Source organism: Eretmochelys imbricata, chromosome 5 (assembly GCF_965152235.1).
Source record: "Eretmochelys imbricata isolate rEreImb1 chromosome 5, rEreImb1.hap1, whole genome shotgun sequence".
NCBI lineage: Eukaryota > Metazoa > Chordata > Testudines > Cheloniidae > Eretmochelys > Eretmochelys imbricata.
This window is the reverse complement of record NC_135576.1, coordinates 33,843,480-33,865,355: the sequence shown is the minus strand read 5'-3', so window position 1 is coordinate 33,865,355 and position 21,876 is coordinate 33,843,480. Positions and strand designations below refer to the sequence as shown.

The 21,876-nt window shown below is 38.1% G+C and overlaps 1 protein-coding gene across 1 annotated transcript in view; it reads right to left on the bottom strand.

The window, feature by feature from the left end:
* Positions 1-8,086: 8,086 nt before the first annotated feature.
* NDUFS4 (NADH:ubiquinone oxidoreductase subunit S4) overlaps positions 8,087-21,876 on the bottom strand; it is a 60,068-nt gene continuing 46,278 nt past the window's right edge. Inside the window, exons 3-5 of the mRNA XM_077816836.1 lie at positions 16,100-16,272; positions 11,591-11,664; positions 8,087-8,301 (exon numbers count right to left, since the gene is read on the bottom strand). Coding sequence (XP_077672962.1) covers positions 8,198-8,301; positions 11,591-11,664; positions 16,100-16,272 — 351 coding nt within the window. The 3' untranslated portion in view covers positions 8,087-8,197. The remainder of the gene's footprint in view (positions 8,302-11,590; positions 11,665-16,099; positions 16,273-21,876) is intronic.

Here is a 21,876-nt window from a genome sequence, read left to right as displayed (position 1 = left end):
TTAGAATCAGAAATGAGAAGACACCCATCATTGTTTTAACAACTTTGCATCCTAATAGTAAACATTTGTAGTATTTAGTCATCCATATAGCATAATAATGGAAATATCAATCGTAACACACTAGTTATTTTTACTAGAATATATAAAATCACTCTTTCATGCTTAGAATTTTTTTTACAGTAAAGAATGCTTTGCAGCTAGACTAGAACTAACATAGAAGCAATGGTTAAAACGCCATAACAGACACTAACTAAATGTATATTCCCCACCCTCTCAAAACAAACAAACAAACAAACAAAACAAACAAACACACACACACACACACACCATCCAGTAAGAGGACTAAAACAATGCAACCATGGATAAACAGCAGAGTAAAAGAGAGAGAGGCAAAAAGGCATCCTCTAAAAATTGGAAGTCAAATCCTACTGAGGAAAATAGAGAGGAACAAACTCTGGCAAGTCAAGTTTAAGAACATAATTAGGCAGGCCAAAAAGGAATTTGAAGAGCAACTAGCAAAAGACTCAAAAACTTACAGCAACATTTTTTTTTAAGTACATTAGAACAGGAAGCCTGCCAAACAGTGACCATCAGGTGCTACAGGAGCACTCAAAGAAGACAAGGCTGTTGCGGGGAAGCTAAATGAATTCTCTGCATTGGTCTTCACTGCAGAGGATGTGAGGAAGATTTCCATACTTGAGCCATTCTTTTTAGATGACAGATCTGAAGAACTGTCCCAGACTGAGGAATCGATAGATGAGGTTTTGGAACACTCTAAACAGAGATTCATACTTGGAAGTACATTCAAGATGAGTGAACGGATAATGAAGGCAGCTGTCTTTGACCACAACATGAGTGTTCATTTAGCTGGAGTAAATGACCTCAGAGCAGCTGAAGGCAAGTACCGCCTGACTTGTTACATCCCGTTTATGAGGTCTGGGATGAAAAAGAGTGAGGGCACCAAAATTACTGACACAGCAATGCTTTCTTTTCAAAATGCACTTCACATGCAGCCAATCAAGGCCATGTTTTGGAGCTTTCTGAGGTTTGGCATTATTACTGCAATCTTGCAAAGGAAACTGGCATTGGAATTTCAGTATCTCCTGAAATAGATCACTAGTCAAGGAAAATCTCCAAGCTCATATTGGGGATTTATTTCATTTCATTGCCTGATCAATCACCTGCTGAGAGACATACTCTTAGTTACAGCCAAGTATGAATATGTACCCATCTCACAAATGATGGATTCTTGGCCAAGATGATGAGATGGCCATCCCCATTTACCATCCGCAGGAAGATATATTTCTGTCACTGGTACATGTTGCATTGAAAATTTGGGGAGATACTTTGCTACAAATGTTTCAATGTCAGCGAGGATGGTACAGATGCTTGTTTCAGATAGTCTGTACATGTTCCTCCATCTGCTATACGAAGGACAAGCTCTTCTTGAGGGATACAAAGCCAGCAGAACTGTGCATTTAGAACAGATTTTGAAACATGAATTAATACCAGTCCCTTTAACATTAGCACAGATTAATGGCAGCCTAAGAATCACTCAAAAGCAATACTGGGTGATGTACTGACTGATGTCCACTGCCCATCAACAGTTATCCCCGTTGGGAGAAGCTGTCTTGTGATAGATGCAGAGGCTTTGGTACAAGCCATAGGAAAGCCATCTGGAGCCAAAACATTTGGAGACTTTGCAGGCACATTTTAAAAAATAGTACTTAGGACTGGAACAGTCTTCCACAGAATAGATACTAGTACTACAAGGAATCTATTAAGCATGGTATAAGACAAAAACTCTCAAGAGGTTCAAGTCCCACTTGAAGCTATGAGCCTCTTCAAAGTAACTAGATGAATTTCATTGAGCTTTCAGAAAAATATTGCAAGGTCCTCCTTATTTTATCTGAGCACTAATTACTCAAGCACCGCATGATAAAATAGTCATTCTGGCTGGTGATTTCAGGATGAGGCTGAAATATGCTGCTCAGCAGCAAGAGTTGGCACCAGTCAGCTGTTTGCTCCTCAGGAAGAAGCAGACACAAGAACGATGTTACACTCTACGTACAGTATACCGACAGTATGCTTCTTCCAGCCAGGGACACTGATATGCTTATTCTTCCGCTGGAGACACACCAATTGCCCAAATCCAATACTTTCTCCTCCAAATACAGTGAATTGGAAAACAGGAGGACAGAGGTCTGATGGCACGGCTCATGTCACTGCCACCAATCACAGCAGAGTACATCGAGGCAATATCCTGTGGCTGCACAACGGGGTGCAGAAGTCAGTGATGCAAGTGCAGGACAGCACTTAGAATCATAGAATCATAGAATATCAGGGTTGGAAGGGACCCCTGAAGGTCATCTAGTCCAACCCCCTGCTCGAAGCAGGACCAATTCCCAGTTAAATCATCCCAGCCAGGGCTTTGTCAAGCCTGACCTTAAAAGCCTCTAAGGAAGGAGATTCTACCACCTCCCTAGGTAACGCATTCCAGTGTTTCACCACCCTCTTAGTGAAAAAGTTTTTCCTAATATCCAATCTAAACCTCCCCCACTGCAACTTGAGACCATTACTCCTCGTTCTGTCATCTGCTACCATTGAGAACAGTCTAGAGCCATCCTCTTTGGAACCCCCTTTCAGGTAGTTGAAAGCAGCTATCAAATCCCCCCTCATTCTTCTCTTCTGCAGGCTAAACAATCCCAGCTCCCTCAGCCTCTCCTCATAAGTCATGTGTTCTAGACCCCTAATCATTTTTGTTGCCCTTCGCTGGACTCTCTCCAATTTATCCACATCCTACTTGTTTGTACAGGATCAAACAAATGCAGAGAACTGGAACAGGGCTCTGTCAGTGCACCTAACACTTAGTGCTTATGGATAGTATTGTGCAAATGTGTCATAGTAAGTGACCTAACAACGTATTGATTCACTCTGCCACTATATACCAATGTTTCTTAACATCTGTGCTTAACTTGTGTATATAAAAATATCTAATGTTTAATCAAGAAAATATTTTCACCTGTTTAAAATAGATGTTTTCAGATTATGTATTGTATTTGAGAGTTAAATAAGTATATATACTTTTGTTTCAAGATGCTAATGCTCAAGTTATAAGAGACACGTCTTGCATGGTTGTATAACATATTTTGATCACTTTTCTTACATCCTACAGCTCATTAAGATCCAACTGAAGTATGTTAATCCTAAATGAAAAGAAAATAGAGTAAACTTCAGTGATTTCCATGTATTGCTTTTTTCTCTTTGTAGAGATCTTTATACATAACCTACAGCTTGGTACACCCATATTTGGATTCAGCAAACCCTAATGATCTTTAAAAGACTTATCAACTTTTAACAAAAAAATGCCACTTACTATTAACTTTTCTGAAAGCCTGAATAGTCTATTATCCTATCTGGCTGAGAGAGACAATTCCATGGTGTACCAAGCTTGATGAGGAACTGGGTAGTTCTTGGGAGTTCCCAAGCCTGTTTCTAGATTTCACAGGTCATATTGATGATCCCTCCTGGTTGAGAATACCTGACTTTACCCAGTTAGTTACAGAGTACTTACCCAACATATTACAGGTCACCTGTTTAATCACAGAATCCTAGACTTTAAGGTCAGAAGGGACCATTATGATAGTCTAGTCTGACCTCCTGCACAACGCAGGCCACAGAATCTCACCCACCCACTCCTGTAACAAACCCTTAACCTATGTGTGAGCTATTGAAGTCCTCAAATAGTGGTTTAAAGACTTTAAGGTGCAGAGAATCCTCCAGCAAGTGACCCGTGCTCCATGCTTCATAGGAAGGCAAAAAACCCCCAGGGCCTCTGCCAATCTGCCCCGGAGGAAAATTCCTTCCTGACCCCAAATATGGCGATCAGCTAAACACTGAACATGTGGGCAAGACTCACCAGCCAGAAACCCAGGAAAGAATTCTCTGTAGTAACTCAGATCCCATCCCATCTAACATCCCATCACAGACCATGAGGCATATTTACCGCTAATAGTCAAAGATCAATTAATTGCCAAAATTAGGCTATCCCATCATACCATCTCCTCCATAAACTTATCAAGCTTAGTCTTGAAGCCAGAGATGTCTTTTGCCCCCACTGCTCCTCTTGGAAGGCTGCTCCAGAATTTCACTCCTCTGATGGTTAGAAACCTTTGTCTCATTTCAAGTCTAAACTTCCTGGTGGCCAGTTTATATCCATTTGTTCTTGTGTTCACATTGGTGCTGAGCTTAAATAATTCTTCTCCCTTCCTGGTATTTAGCCCTCTGATATATTTATAGAGAGCAATCATATCTCCCCTCAGCCTTCTTTTGGTTAGGCTAAACAAGCCAAGCTCTTTGAGTCTCCTTTCGTAAGACAGGTTTTCCATTCCTTAGATCATCCTAGTAGCCCTTCTCTGTACTGGCTCCAGTTTGAATTCATCCTTCTTAAACATGGGAGACCAGAACTGCACACAATATTCTAGATGAGGTCTCACAAGTGCCTTGTATAACGGTACTAACACCTTCTTATCTCTACTGGAAATACCTCGCCTGATGCATCCCAAGAGCGCATTAGCTTTTCAGATCTAGTCTTTATAGTCTACTCCAGGGTTTCTGGAGCAATTAACACTCCGCTGCATATTGTAGCATGCACAGTTCAATGAAGAGATGAATTACACCTCATACAGAGAGCTGGAACTGGAGTCCTTTTCTTCATTGTTTTAGCATCAGTTTGGTGCCATAGTCATGTAATCTGGTGCAATTTGAGGTCAAACCTGGAATCATATAGCAAACCATCTTCTGATGTTGCACTAGCAAGGGGATGGAGCCAATTAACTAAAAGGTGTTTCCTATCTCTAACATTATTATTGTGTTTGTGCTTAGTTTTTCGTATGAGGCTCCTAAATCCAAATTGATTTTGAGAATAAATTTATGTCCCACATAGCAGAGCAAAAAACTTGAAGACCTTAGTAGATATAGCTATGACTAGGGGGCAGCCACTCTGAAGGTTGAGTTTATTGCACAAACCAGGGGCTCCTTGCATTTCTCCATTCCCCTCCCACACTAGTTCCCTCTGTGCCACCCTCCCATCCCCTTTTTTCAGGGGCTCCCTGCAATTCCCCCTCTTGCAAGGGTTCCATGTGCACGCTCATGGAGTCAGTTTAAGGCCAGAAGAGACCATCCTGCACATCACAGGCCACAGAACCTCATCCACCAGAACACCTCCTACAATATGCCCACCACCTCTGGCTGGAAGTCCTTGATTTCAAGTTACAGGTAATTCACCACTCACTTTGCTCTATGCCCTCCATAGCAGAGGCTGTGTGCCCATTTTCCCCTCCCGCCCATAATAGGCCGTCTGTGTAATCTCCCTTCTTCCAGGTTCCCCCAATCTCCACCAGCAGGGGTTCTTTGTGCTCCCTATAAGCCCTCCCCCTACTCAAGGGTCCCCCAACCTCCTCCCATGCAAGGGCTCTGTGTGCCACCCCATTCTTCTCCCCCCATCCTTCTCAACCTCCCTTCTACCAGGGTTCTGTGACCCATTCCCATTTCTCCCCAATATCAGGGTCTGTGTGGTCCCTCTGTTACCCTTTCTGTTCATAGTAGGGGCTCTGTCTCCTTATTCTCCCATCTTCATTCAAGGGTCCCCCATTCTGCCCCCATAACAGGGGCTCTGTTTGCACCCTCATTCCCCCCTTCACCATGCCAGGAACTATCTGCCCCACCATTTCCTCCTCACAATTCACACCTTCCCCCAATTCAAGAACCATTTTGTCGACCCCCCCCAATATGAGGGCTTTCAAATCTCTTTCCACCAGGGGGTCTGTGCGCCCTATTCCCCATCCCCCCCATACTAGGATTCCACAGCTGGGGCTCTGTGCACACCTCCATTCCTCCTTCCCCCAAAAGCCATTCTATTTTCTGGCTGGGTGATAAGTCAGTCAGGATGTCAATATGTAAAACTATTTCAAGGAGTACTGTTATGCTAAAAGGCATTAGTGGGTGCCAGGAACAAGTTTGATCTATTGACAATTACAGAGGTGCCTGAGACAGTGGCTTTGCTAAGGGCAAGCAGACTGTTCATATGTTCCCTCCTTTTTCTCCAAAAAATATGGTTCTGGCCCTTGATGCCCAAACATTCCCTGACATTTTCAAATTGATCAAATGTGGCATTGAAAAGTTATTGTGTTATATACAGAGAAATGCTGTTGAGTTGAATATAAGGAGTGATGGTATAGTGGCAGGCTCAGCTAATAACTGGCTCTCCACCATGATCAGTGTATTTGTTCCTGAGACACTTAGCCCTGTAACTTTTAACGGCTTGCAACCAAATGCTGGAAAAGAAAGCAGGGAATGTGACTGGAGAAAATGGATAGGGTCTGGGCTTGAGGATGACTGAAGACTTCATCAAAACCAGGTGAAACTCCACTAGGTGTCAATCTGCATATTTTAGGCACCAAAAATGCCTTAAAAAAAAATCTAGCCCATGATGGTTAAAGAGTACTGACAAGGGTTGAAGTGGGAGCCCCAAGTTCACTACGTGGAGGCTGGATCTTGCTGTTCAGGGCTTGTGAAAGGAAACCAAAAGATTCTATCGGATGGATTTAATTACCATTGTCTCCTTGGAGGACAGAGTGCTAGTCGGGTTGAAATAGGTAGCGATGCAATGGAATCTGGGCTGTTCAAAACTCCAGTTTGGTGCACACTGGGAATTCTGGAGCAACTCGGATACCACCACACACCATCGAATGCACAATGCAAAACAAAAATAATGAACTAGGGCATGGCTGGAACATGAGTTCTTTCTGTGTTTAGAAGGCAGAAACATCAGCCAGCCAGTCGATTACACTGAAAATGGGTAAAAAACAATGCTTTAAATAAATGTCAGCCAGCACACTGGGACAACTATGTGAAATAGGGACATTACAAGAATATCACAGAGTCTAAGCCACCCCCTAGACATTTGGTTGTGTTTTCCTTTGGTCAGTGTAGCAATGGACTGCAGTTGCACCATTTTCAAGTGTCTTGTCCTTTAAATAGCTGCAGCCATCAGAAAAATGGAACTTGTCTGAACACTCTTTTGTGGGACTCAGGGTAAACCATTTGTTGTACACAAGTTTTATACCAACATTTACAAGTCTTGTCAGTGACTATCCGCTGATGTCTCAACTTGTCAATTACAAAATTACTGAAAATAATAAAGGGTAAATAAAAGACACTGGTAAGTGAAAGACCACAAATATAGATTTCTACGTGACAAACATTCTAACAGTTAAATAATGCACCATGACGATGCTGGGTTAGATGTTTTAGTAGTAAGGCTGATGAAACATCTGTAGTATTTTTATGGAGCCCTCATTTTAGGTAAGTGTTTGCTTTCTATATTATTAAAAGTTAAAGTTAGGTGTGATAAAATGTGTAATTAGCATAAGTTTAATGTTACAAGAGCACCTTATAGCTGCTACCTTGCTACTCTGATTTAATTTGTAAGTTTGAGTTAAGTATTAAAATTTCCCATCTACTTGTACTTTGAAGGTGTATCAAACAGGAGAGTTTACTAATCTTTATCTTTTATACTGCAGCTCAAATTCATAGGAATATACAATATTTTTTAAACACAACCACAAAATGCTAGCTTGTTACTCAGATTATGAATGCTTCTTGGAAGTCACATTTACAGTACCGTATTAATTTGGACTGAAAGGATCTTATAGTACATGCAGTTCCACCAAACAGCTTAAATAATAAGCAGATACTGGACTTTTGCATGCCATACCATGCTGTCAGACTGATGAATTTTTCCCTGTACATAATGACAGCAAAAACAGAGGCGTTCCTGTTAACAGAACATCTACATAAAAGGGTGGTGATTTTACACAACTTATTGAACTACAAAATTACTATGAAAGGCAAGCCACAATCCTTACTGTTGCAGCTGATTTCAAACATTCCTTTTAATAGATTCCAAGTACAGCAATTTCCTAGAGGTATGAACACCCCAAATCTCCTCTCTATATAGGGAAGGCTGTAACAGGTTCAATTGGAGACATCAAAAACATTTTAAATAGACACCACAAGATGCATCTGTAGTTTAAAGGTCAAATTTATTAGGAGATTAAGAGATGTATTATACGTGGACTATAAATACAGCACAGCTGACTTTATTCACAGTGAGACAGAGATAGCCAATGCCAACCTATTTCGTGGACACCCTTGTTCTTTTGTTCCAAGAAAAGTTTTCACCATAAGACTTGGATTTAGGCTTTGGAATCCTCCTCTCTTGAACATCATAGCTCCAGCCTGGGGAAAAACATGCAGAGAATTCTAAACAATACACACACAGCATATAATACGGAGCAAATGACCAAAGAAATATAAATTAAAAAACTTTAAATATTTAACAGAAAAGAAATATAAACACCTCTGATATATACTATGTATATACTTATTAGTTTCTTCTTTTGTAATCAGCAGTACAGAATGATGCTGTAACAGAGAAGCCCTAAATGTGACCTATGCCTGTTCTCAGGTTTGTCAGATCTCAGCTATTGCATACTTCAACTTTCACTGCTCCTTCCTGGGGCATTATTTCAAAAGTTATCAGTGATCAGTGGGAAAGCACAAGAGGAAGCACTGACTGAGGTATATAGTCCCACAATCTTATGGGTCCACATCTCTATATTTTATGTTAGACTGAGACACCAAGACTCTGGGAATGCATGTACCCTTTGAGGAAGGCTGGGGGAAATTCAGCAAGAGGGGAAATGAGACGTTAAGGAGGGGAAGGAGAGACTGGGTGATGTGAGGAAAGATAAAGGAGACCTAGGGAAAAGGGAGCAGGAGAGAATCTGAAGAGAAGGGAGACCTTGCAAGGCGAAGGAGAAAGAGGGAGAAAACATGCCATAAAAAAGAAGAAGTAATCAAAGCTAGGTAGAAAGGAATAAAAATAAAAGTATACATAAAGAGTGTATAAAATGGGGCTAAGAGAGAATGGAATTAAAAACATTAAAAGACAAGTAATATGATTAGTTCTGCAAGGAAAATGCTAAAAAGGTCAGAAAAGTGGATATGGGGACAGTACTGTTTATGTAAAACAATATGCAAATTAGGTACAGCCTCCAGGTATCTGGAAAGTTGCCCATACAACACTTGGTATTATGAAGTTTGGGCTCCCTTTTTCCAACATGATTTCACCCAGTCATTAAACAGTTGAAATACTTCCATTTTTAAAAAGAACAGGAGTACTTGTAGCACCTTAGAGAGGTTAACAAATTTATTAGAGCATAAGCTTTCTTGGGCTACAGCCCACTTCATCGGATGCACAGAATGGAATGTACAGTAAGAAGATATATATACATATACAGAGAAGGTGGAAGTTGCCATACAAATTGTAATAGGCGAATTAATTAAGATGAGCTATTATCAGCAGGAGGAAAAAAAAAAACTTTCGTAGTGATACTCAAGATGGCCCATTTAGACAGTTGACAAGAAGGTGTGAGAATACCAATATGTGTAATGACCATTACACATATTGAATCTATTTCCCTATGTTAAGTATCCTCACACCTTCTTGTCAACTGTCTAAATGGGCCATCTTGAGTATCACTACAAACTTTTTTTTTCTTCTCCTGCTGATAATTATCTTAATTAATTCACCTCTTACAGTTTGTATGGCAACTTCCACAAAGAATAGTAACTTAAGTTTCCAGGTCTGCCTGTTTTAAGATCCTCAACTACATAAGGTCTGAAGACAGATTAAGGGCTACACATAAAATTGCACCAGTTTAACTAAAGGTGTGAGATTAAAATCAAATCACTTAAGCCAGTACAAACATCTGTGTAGACTCTTTACATCGATTTAACCCTAGCCTATATTGATTTTACTGGCATCGGGAAGTGTACTATTGCAAACTGAACTGGTATTAAATAGATATGTTCACACAGAGGTTTGTACTGTTTTAACTAAACTGTTTTTTTTTTTTTTGTTTTTTTTTAAATCACACCCCTAGTTAAACTGGTGCAGCTTCTGTGTTTAGACAAGGCTTTGTGACTTGATCCTGCAATCCCCTACATGCTGCTAAAGGCTGAACCAGCACCACTGCCACTGCGGCACAAATAAGGTAAACTGGCAGGCACAGTCCTCCACACTGAGCAGTAGTAAATGTCAGGCATCATACTCAAGTCTGCAGATTAAAAGGACAGGAGGTGAGTGGAGACTAGGCATGTCCAAGGAGATGGGTTTAAGCCTGACTTTCATGCTAATGAGATGAATAAGTATGTGTTCCCCTCTTAGGTCTTGCACCTATTAAGCTGAAAATCTGTCAGTGGAACAGAAGTGCTATCATTAAGGCCGCTCTGGGTTCTCCCGATTTCCTGCTTTGCTCATCACCTTTCATCTAGGACTTTATACATGCAGCACTGCACATGAAATGTGCAGGATCAAGCCCTTGAGGAAGATGAAGGTGCTGTGATGACTGAGTGAATACTACTGCATTCTTAAACTTTTTCTGAAATAGTAATTTGTGTATCCCAATGGAAACAGGAAGATTTTTTGGGGGGTAATTAATTCAGTTTATTTTTAATTCAGCTGTGACCACTCTAAATTCAGAAATACATTGAACAGGGAGCAATTAGGCAACGTTGTGGTTTAATACCGTAGTCTTTCACCTCTGGAGATGCAAGTTATGACCTGTAGTGACAGGAATTAAGTGAAATCTCTTTGAAAGGCTTCTCCTAGTTCCCTGCATGTGTGCACACATCATAAATACCACATAATTTGGCACGATTTGATCTGACAGGCACTCCCTGCTCATGAGGTGCCTAGGACTGAAAAAAGTAATCGTTTGTAGGCCAGGATGAAGTTCATTGGCAGAGCTGTGTGGGGAAGCTGGAGTAATGGAGCAAATTCCTTGTGCAGTTGCAAATTCCACTCGCAAAGGACATTGTTAGAAAAATGTCTGAAAAGTTATTTAACACACTGTACCCTACTTACAGTATATGTGATACTTCTAATGGTCTGTTAGACGATTAAGGCCCAAATCCTTCAGAGACTTAAGCAAGTGCTTATCTTAATGCATATGAGTAGTCTATTAGACTGCCAGATCAAAATTAAAAATGACTACTACCTAATATACTTGCATTTCTAGTGCCTTCTAGAAAACACAAATTAATTGCCTTGCACGTAACATGAACTGAGCCTCTCAATACCACAGTGAAATACACATCTCAATGATGGGGAGACTGAGGGAGAGGTTAAGTGACTCGCACAAGGTCAGATACAACAGAGTCAAGAATAGATCCCTGATCACATGCTATCAAATCCTATCTCCCAAATTCATAAGTAGGCATATACAACAACTAAAAGTTTTCAGAGCTGTTACTGACTATGAGGTAACTACATAATTAAAGAGGGAATTTTAATATGCAATTATCAAAATTAAAACAGGTATTTAAAAGATGTTAGTTTCAAGACACTATTGCTTACTTTACCATTTGAGAAGAAAAGTTACATTTAATAAAGTAAAGATTATCTAAACAAAATAGACTCAAACACAAATACTGCAATGACCTAGAATTCTCAAATACATACCATTTTTTTCAGCAAAGGCAATGGCATCTTCTTTTGTAGAGAAAGCTAGAACCATGTTGGACAAAGGATCAGCACTGTAAGAAGACAGACAAAATATTAATATAAATTTGAAGTGTAACACTAAGCGTTTTGTATAATAACATTTGCACCTCACGGTCTAACCTAATGCCACCTTACGGTGCCTTTAAAAATGTATACTTAAAGAAAATGTATCATCCCCAAATAAATTAGAGCCACCTAGAGTCCTTTTACTTTTAAATTAGGATTTAATTTCAATATTAAAAGATTTTCCCATGGGAAGATTTTTCTTTGTATTTCAAACAAACAATCTGTGTTAAACCTTTCATTTTATTTTCAGAAACTGATATTTTAAAATTGTAACTATGTAAGTTCTTAAGCATATGCCAATGATATAAGCAACCAGTGGTCTATGACAACCTTTTAATGCTAAAACTGGTTGAAAAAGGAAGACAAATTTTGAGGGACTGAAAAGGTGAAAGATGTAAATACTGAACAATGGAAGGAGACACGAAGCCTGTCTTTACCCTATTTGCTTTGTGCATCTACATTCTTGCAGAAGGGAAAGCAGGACTTCAAAGCAAGTAGACCAGGAACACTTAGAGAATACCTGAGCAAACCTGGCATCTAGAACAGGCTGAAAATTGACAGAGTTATGTTTGTGATGACCTCCACATTCACAAGTGTTTCCAGAGCAGCATTTAAATGCAACAGAAGCCATCTCTACTCTAATAAAACAAGCCCAGAAGCCCTATGAGCTAAAAATGAGTAGAGTTCAGAAGCCCAACCACATAAGCTAACTGTTACTTGTAGATCAGTTGTCTTAGTCTCATTTCTGAACGTTGCAAAATGGTTTTTGAAATAAATGGGTCCAACCATAGTAAAAACTATGGATCCACTTAGCAGCTATAAAAACTCCACCTAGAGCACTAAAGACACAGGATTAAAGTTATATGGTAATCGATTAACCTGCAAATTTAACAGCAATTCTAGGAAGAAATTTGGGGGAACACTACTGGAGCACAAAACCTAGTATGGCGTCCTGTCTTTCTGAGACAGCAAGTGCTCAAGAAAGTGGGAGGTGGATCACTGAGAAAGCCAGAGGCTGAATGGCAAGAACTGCAATAGGTGTTTCCTCTTGGCTGTTTATCCTAGGAAGTCACAATGACGGATGAAGAGGAAAAGCAGTACAAAGGACACGACAATCTCCATAAAGAAGAAAGCCCCTGAATGAAAAAAAAAACAAAAACAAACTAGCTCCAGTGCAGAAGAGACGAAACATGTAATCTTATCCAATGGGCAAACTGATGTGCAGATGGGATCCACCAGTGATCCAACACCTTACTCCTCAAAGAGGAAAGTGAAGAGGGGGAACAGGCTGTGAATCAGCCACCAAGATAAGGATTTCTCATAAAAAGGCAATGAAGAGAATTAAAAACTGGAAACTAGTCCTAGGCATGACCACTAGGTATATTAAGGGACCAAGTGATGTACCTTTGATCTTCGCTATAGTCTTCTGTGACAAAGATTCCACCCTTTATTATGAAGTAGCAGACAGAGAGGAGTAAAATCCTGTCTGGGTTACAAAACACTCAAGTTTGTTCAGTACCAAATACAGTGACAATTTTCCAGCATCCAGATACCATGGGGATGGAGGACATATAAAGCAGATTGCCTATTGATCTCTATGTTCACCAGGGAGTATCTCTGAAGAAGTTGTTCATCCTATATAAAGGTACAACTGCTGTTCCCTCTTTCTGTAAGTTGGCTATTACCATAATTAGAATGCTGAAGGTCAGAGAGCAGATGTTAGAGATTAAATGAGAGGGCATGATATTGCCAACAGAGATCTCAGAGGCAAGAATTTTACTAATACACATTTCTAAATCGTCTATTACTATTGTATATGAGCACTCTTAGTTATTTGCATACAAGAAGTCACCTCAAATGGAAACACAGCTGTCCTCTATCTCCTCCACGGCAACTATTCCAGGGCAGGGCAGGGCATGGCATGGCATGGCGGCCATCACCAATATATCATGGAGGACTCCGGTATGAAAAGATGGGAACCACAGATTTTGGATGTTCAATGAAGAATATTTGTACTGATAGCCAATTTGCAAGAGCTATGCTGAAGAAAATAAAATCTTAGCTATATCTTGCTTTGAACAGCTAGTTGGAAGTAACTATCTAGTAGCGTCGCACCTTCAGTTATCAGAGTTCAATACAAACATTAATAGGTATGAGCTAATTTATAAAACCTTTGACCCAGTTGTGTTTACACTCAATCCAATGTTCAAGACAAAAAAATTGGATAAATTTCCTTTGGCCTACTTACGGCTTATGTACACAGAACAGCTACTCCTGAATAACTATTTCTACATAATTCTATGTGGGGACACTTATTCCAAAATAAAACTGTCTTTTTTAAAATTAGCTCAATCTTTGAAATTGGACTAAGGTAAAGTAGAAAAAGGCACTCTTATTCCAGAATAAGAGAGTCCACACCCACCTGGAGTTATTCAGACAGTTATTCTGGAATCACTATTCCACTTAGTTATTCCAGAATAAGGTGGGGTGTGAATTCAATCACGTGTAGACAAGCCCTTGGTAACAACACTAATTTTTCTGGAGGATTATTTTGTAAATTTAAAAGTTGCCTTTTTGGCTGAAATTAGGCAAAATTTCACCCAGAAAAAGAATTTGAGAAAAGCTGAAAAGTAAGGGATTAAGATAGAAGTTCAAACTCAACCTTAACTAAAGCAGGGGTTACTGGATACTGCTACAGTATCATTAGATGTTTACAAATATAGATAGAAATAAAGAACATACTTTAACTGTTAAGTACTTGGTTGGTGTGGGGGAGAGTAAAGGGATGGACAGAGAGGGAAAATGGTGATACACAGCCTCTCTCTTCTGACCTACTTGTTTAAAAACATTTTGGTTATGATTTACCATTTGATGACAGTTCAGTGGTTATATACAGTAATCAGCCTAACCATATTTTATTACATTATTATTAGAGCCTGATGCCCCTAAAAACTGGTTTTAAGGCTATTAAAGATCAACAGGTGAAAAGCATGGAGTCTGAGGGGAGCTGTTTAAGATGGCAAATCATTAACAGACTACATTCATAGGCTTAAAATTTCAAAATCGTTTTATTAAAATATGCTGCTTAGCAATCATTATCTCCTTCTACCAGCTAAGAGCTCACTTCTAAATTCAATATTTTTCCTGCTACACTGGGCATCAGGGAGCTGATATAGGTGTTGGTCGTATCAACTATTGTACAGGAAATGGAACATAGCAAACAGACCTGAGCACAGCGTTAATTTTCAAATAGAAATACATGCATCCGACTAAATGGGTATTCATCCATGAAAGCTTATGCTCCAATACGTCTGTTAGTCTATAAGGTGCCACAGAACTCTTTGCACATTTTAAAACAGACTATTTTTAAAATTATGCATATATTTGGTGATTGAATTTAGAATATTAAAGCGCTAAAGCAATAAACATAATCTATACTATTTCAACTTTAAGGTTTTTTTTTAAACACATAGGACAAAGGTAATTAAGGGTTTGGTTTCAGTCGCTTTGGTAGTAAGCTCTACTGTAATGTAAAATAATTGCTAGGGGAAACTAATGTGGACTGCGCTCTTTTCAATGTTTAAAAAAAATTCTGGAAGGGGTAAGATATTGAAACAAATTTTTGCTGACAATGTGTAGTGCTAACTTTTCAGAATATGTCTGTCGCAAATGATATTTCAGTGGCAATTTACAATGATGTTAGGAGAAGTGTGCCAAATTCTCATAATTTATGGAATTTGATACCACTAATTAAAGTGCCTATGAAATGCTATAAAAATTCTGCAGGATCAAAACAGGGACAAGACTGTTTAGCAAATGATACTGTATACTTATCACTGTTGCAATTTTTATTTCATTGCATCAAGTCAACGGAACACCTTAAATCATACCAAACCCAGCAATATATCATAATTTTGAAAAGTGGGTAAAGTGATTAAATACTTATGGAGAAATATTTTTAAAGACTGTTCATGAACTAGATACATTTATTTGAAGTTTTGGCTAATTGAAATGGACCATTCAGAGGGATTTAGGACTAGATGTAATTAATGACCCTCAACTATAGTGAGGCTGCAACTCGCTACTATACTGCATATGCAAGCATAATCCTTGATTTTGGGGTCATACACTTAAATTAGGTGGAGAAGGAAATTGAAGATTTTTTTCCAGCCTCTTCTAGCCTGGAGCAATGCAATCTAAATTTGTTTCTAAACCTATTTATGTTAACAGAGAAAACAGCATGTGTACTGTTATGTTTAAAATTTCATCATGATCATCATGACCCATCAACCATTTATAATAATTAATGTTAAATACACATGGATTTACATATACAAAGGGCATTTCAAAGTAAAATCTGTGCAGATATGAGCGGAAAAATGATTTCAAAATCAGACTCACGTAGATGCCCAGCCCATTAAAGGATTTTCCCAGCGCTCTCTGGTATCAAATTCTAGTTTCCATTTTTTTGTGTTGTTGACACCGGCCTGCATGGCATTACGTGCTGGAACAAAAATCTGAACTTTTCTGGTTTTTATGTGCTCCTCTGGAACGCCAGTTAAAGGCGTGATATCCTACAGAATGAGAAAAAAAATCATCTTGTTTAAAACTACTCTATGAAAGAAGCTAATATAAGTGTCAATGCTCACTACTCCCACACATTTTTTCTTTATTTTAGAAGTAGTGTTCCTTTAACTTTTTATAATAAAACAACCCAAGAAGGTATACCCTGTAAATTCATCTTTCCTCAAACAGCGAGGTCTGTTTGATGAGTTTCTGATATTATGACTCATTTCACTTAAAGATATATTCTGTCTGACATTTTTGATTGGGACATTTCTCATTAAGCTTCATGCAGTGTTTGTTGTATTGATGTTCTGAGATGATATTTTCTGTTTATAAGGGGAAAAAGTCTGCAGGAACTTTATAATCTAAAAAGCAAAACTGTTTACAAGTTTTAGTGGAAGAGGTTAGTAGGAGAATGCTGTAGCTAATTAAGCTATTGTCTTGTAAGCAAATTTAACTGTACTCAACAGTAAAGCACTAGATAAAGACCATGAAGACACACACACAAAGTTTTAATAGATAACAAAAATAACAGATAAAAAAATAATAATCAAGGAATCTATTCATGAGAGAGACACCGGTGAAAGTAATTTTTCTGGATATTAATTAAATTAACACTTACAAAAACTAAACAGCAATTAAATATAACTAGCACATCAATTCATCCTAGCACAGTGACACCTGCTGAACAGAGTAAAGTGGATCATCAAATTCTTCATCCGAAGCTGCTGAAAGAAGCCAGCTAACAACTCATGACTTCAGATACTTTTAAGTTTAATGCCAATGGGAGCTTCTTGGACGCTCCTTGTCTCTCTCCAGGAACAAATGCTCATCTGGTGAAGGTCCAGAAATGTGCCGCTGAACTTCGGGCATATTGAACTAATCTTGCCAGTGGTGACAAGACTTGAATTGAGGAGGCAAACAAGTCATTCTGGGTTTAAGTCTTCAGCTACCAACTTCATAGGATTTTGTTCTGTGGCAAAACTTAAAAGCTTTTGATGCTGTCACCAGATCATCCCTAGAAATGAGGAATTTCATTTTTTGTTTCACTTCACAAAATAAACTTGAAAAGATAAGTCTGTCAGAACTAAATCAGGGAGTGAGAGTGAAATCTTTGTCCTGCATTTATAACTAAAACAGAAAGAAAGAAAAAACACAGGAAGTTTCCAACTTGTAAAATTTGAGCTCAGACTATACCTAAAGCAAACTGTCAAAATATTTTAACAACTTAATCATAATGGTTTTCCTTAAGCCCAAGCAATGTTTATTTTGAATACCAGTCTAGCCATGATATGAAAAAAACACCACTAACAATTACTTAAATATTGCAGCACGTACACCGAACATACTCTAACAGACTGGCATTTCTAATTCTGCTAAAATCTCAAACTACAATATAAAAAGAAATGCTATGAAGTTTGTATTTGAATTGGCAACAAATTTTGTGCTTAACCAACCCAATACTTTTTCATTTGCAGTAAACATTAGGTGTGGCTTTACTGTTATGGCTTGTCTGTTTATAGATATGAAATATGTTTTTTATACACACACACACAAATATACATGGGGCAAGTATGCGTGGGCAACAGAGAAACTGAACACTAGTTGATGAAGTAATATTGATCCTACTGTGTGCAAAGATAGTTACAAAAACTGTACAGTGAAAAGCACTTTTAATTTCATTAATATTTCCATTTTCACAAGTGTGATTTATTTTGACATTCACAAATTAGGTGTAACTAATTTTTTAATCTACAGTGATTCAGAAAGATGTCTGGATTTCGATGGTTAAACAGTTCTTGTATCTACCATATTTATGGCTTATCAAGTTTTCAAGTGCTTTTGGATCCTTCAGGATAAAAAGGTGTTATATTAAATGAGATTACAATAAATTTAAGGCTACTTTTTAAATTCTCTCTTTTGGTGGAGGTAAACTCCCCCCAGAGCCCTAAACTCCACACCAAAAAGAACACAGAAATATTGCATATAATGTAATAATTTTAAAACTGGTGCAGGTTGAATATGATTTTTAAATTGCACTATGTTGCCCTCAGAACACAGTGATTATTGTATTTGTAAATTTCTTTAATAAATGTCCAGTCTAGTTTATTTGAAAAAAAAAATTAAAAAGTCACAGTTTTGGGGCACTTGATTGGCTTCAAATAATAAAATTAATTTTACTAGCAGCATGCCATTCACCCTATGAAGATCTTTTCAAAGTGCAAATAAAAAAAACTGCTTGTTTTAAGACATTAAAATAGCTATATGATGTTGCTAGCTCTCAATACTTTTGATTCATTATAGCTAAAGTTTCCATGCCTTCTGGGAATCTAGCAATTGTTTATTGATATCTTCCCCAGTTTAAAATTGGCAGTTGAACAGACAATTGTTAGGACAATGAGTTTCTGGATTTTGAAGCCCAAGTTGTCTTGACATAGAATCACTGTTTTTGCTTGCAGTAGACATGTAAGGTACTGTAGCATAGCTGAGCTGTTGCCAAAGATATGGAATAAAAAGGCTTGGCATCTATCACATACTTGACACCTAAAGAGCACAGAAGCTCTAAAATTCCTATTCCCTGTAGGCGTACTCTTAGTCTAGACTAACTGATTTCTCACACTTTTTAAAATGCATTACAACACTCTATTGTGATCATTTCATCCACACAGTTCCAGCTAGTGACAGAAGAACCTGTCCTTTAAGAGACATTTCAATGGGCTAAAGCTCCCGCTCCAAGATTCCATTAAAACAATATAATACTTGAAAAGAACTATGCTGCACTAAGTTGAACTTTCTCTGTGTCTTCAGTGCTTTGTTCTGAGTTCAAGTTCTCATTGAAATTACCTGTGAACAAACTCTCCAAAACAAAGATGTTTTTGACAGCTATTTTCAATTTGCTCCCAATCTTTTTAATATTGTGCTTCAAACAAATTTTTGCTTTTGTATTAGTACACTTAGTGTTAGGGTTTTTTAAACAATAAAATGATAAAGGTATCAAATATTAAAAGTAAAAAAAAAATTGAGAAATTTGAGATTAAATGCTTAAAATGAAGTAGGATGGCAAAACTGGATCAGATTTTAGTTGATGTTAATTATATTACCATACAAAAAACAAATTAGGACATTGTACTGCATGATGAATATACAATATTTTCTTTATTTTTTTTTTTAAAATAAGAAAATAACTTTAAAAAAAGGTTTATCATTTTGATAGCATGTTGCAACAGATCATAAAACTTTGGTAATGTCTATTTTTAACCCCCCCTTAAAAAAGCCTTAATGTCTATCAAATCAAAGAGACATTTCTTTTTAATTGATACTATTTAGAAAGATTTGTAGTACTGAAAATCCAGGCTGTTGAACACTTGTATCATTTCCTACTGATGAGCTACAGAATCCAAAGAGGAAAAAACTGGTTCACAGACTTAAGGTCAATGAAAGCAGAATTCAACATGAAGGTAACCAACTTCATTTGAGGGGGCTGCTAAAGTACCCCACTATTATAGCAAACTCCAAAAGGTAAGAGTCTGGAAAAAAAGAAACTAATAAGGCAGGAGAGGAGAGCAAAAAAAAAAATTTTTTTTACATATTAATATTTATGAAAGTTAACATTTTTGCTCATATGAATCAGGTGTGCACAAGTTTCATCTCTCCACTATGAAAACTCATACACACATGAAAAAATTGTGTGAAATGCTGCTATCAAATATCTACTGTTTAACTTTTCCCCCTTTTTTTAAATAAAGGAAGCAGGGAACAAGCAATGGGAAGTTGATGTCAAAATGCAGAAAAACCTCCCAGTAAGCTTCCAGCAGCCACCCAGGATTTAGAGTCTTGCTAGCTGCTCTCTTTTCAATACCAGAATTTCACACATTTCAATGACCATTATGACTTCAAAGAATCAAATTTTCCATCATTGTCCGTCATCTGCCGGTTGATTTGTATAAAGGAGTTCTTCTGCATGCACTGCAAACAAAAGACTCCTTACTTTCGTGGCTATATATCAAGTTTAAAAGTTCTGTTTGTGACAGTTGTCTGTGGTAAATTAGGGTAATACTGAAGGAGTGCAGCTGCTCTGCAGGACCCTCTTTTTTGGCATCATTTCACTTAAATAAAAACTGAATAATTAGCTTCTGCCTGTATTAAACCACAGAAATGCCACTGGCCTTAGTAATTACTTCCGGTTTCCCCACCTACTTAACCTCCACAGTTTACACTTGTTATAAAACAGGAATAAATAGACATTTTCTGCACTTTACAAGAGTTTAAGAGAGTTTGTTCTTCCCCCAACCCCCATATGTTTTGACAGGTCAGTAATAAATACCAAGTTTTGCTATAAAATCATAGTTTCCATTGCAATACATTTTTGAACTTTAAATCAAAACACAGTTATGATTTAACACACAAAACCAGGCCACTGGGCAATCTTAATCCCATATATTATTTAGCTGCTGTAAATAAGAGTTTTTAATTTGCTGTGCTTAAATTGTTTGGGTTTTAATAAAGGTGAGGAGAACAAGTACATTTCTGCAATTCATTATGTGCTTTTGAAACAAATGTAAGAAAATAAATCAATGTGAAGCACAAGTAGAAAGATGGAGTAGAATGAGGTGAATATGGGCAGAAAACATTTATCCAATAGATATAGACATAAGGCGGGGTAAGCATATTTGCCCTTCGGAAATTCCATATTGCATGGAACACAGCATTCTCTTTAAGGTACAGAGAATATTTTTGCATTACTATAATAATTCTGTGGACAACATGTGTTACCTATAATGTGTTCCTCCATCTAAATATTCACAGCAGGATGACTTCATTATTATTTTTTAAAGGAAAAATTCAATATAATAGCAGAAAAATTAAAGTCTATACCTTCATTAGTCTCTTATTGCATGTTTACATTAAAAATTAATTTTTTGCTGAAAGTGAAAAATATTCAAGTAAAGAAAGAAGGGCGATGAATCTACAAAAGACATATTCTAGAGAGCATGTCTGTGACAGATGGGGGAGTTGTCAATCGGGCTCTAATCTGTTTTTGATAGAAGTACCTCTTGCAATATCTTTTATTTCACTAAGAGCATGTCTTCACTGAAATTAGACACCTGCGGCTGGCCCATGCCAGCAGACTCGGGCTCTCAGACCTTGAGCTCAGGGGCTGTTTAATTGTGGCGCTGACATTCGGTCTCTGGCTGCAGTCTGTGCTCTGGGACCCTCCCACCTTGCAGGGTCATACAGCCTGGGATCCAATCCGTCTACATGCAATGTCTACACTGCAATTAAACACCCCTTCAGCCTGAGCCCCGCAAGCCCAAGTCAGCTGGCATAGGCAAGCCATAGGTTTTTAATTGCAGTGTAGATGTACCCTAACAGAGCACATGCAAAAGAAGCAGTCATCATCCATAAGTGGTCTCTGAGCAGAGTTATCTGGTCAGAGTGAATCTTGCAAACACCCACCCCTTTTGAGCAGCCCTTTCCCCTCCTGTTTCAATGCATATGCCAATCTAACAGTAACTCTGTTTTCTGTCTCACCAGAAAAAAAAAAAGCCTGGCATGCAAAGTCATTCCAAAACTAACATGCATTTGCCTGGACCATTTGGTCAATATCACTT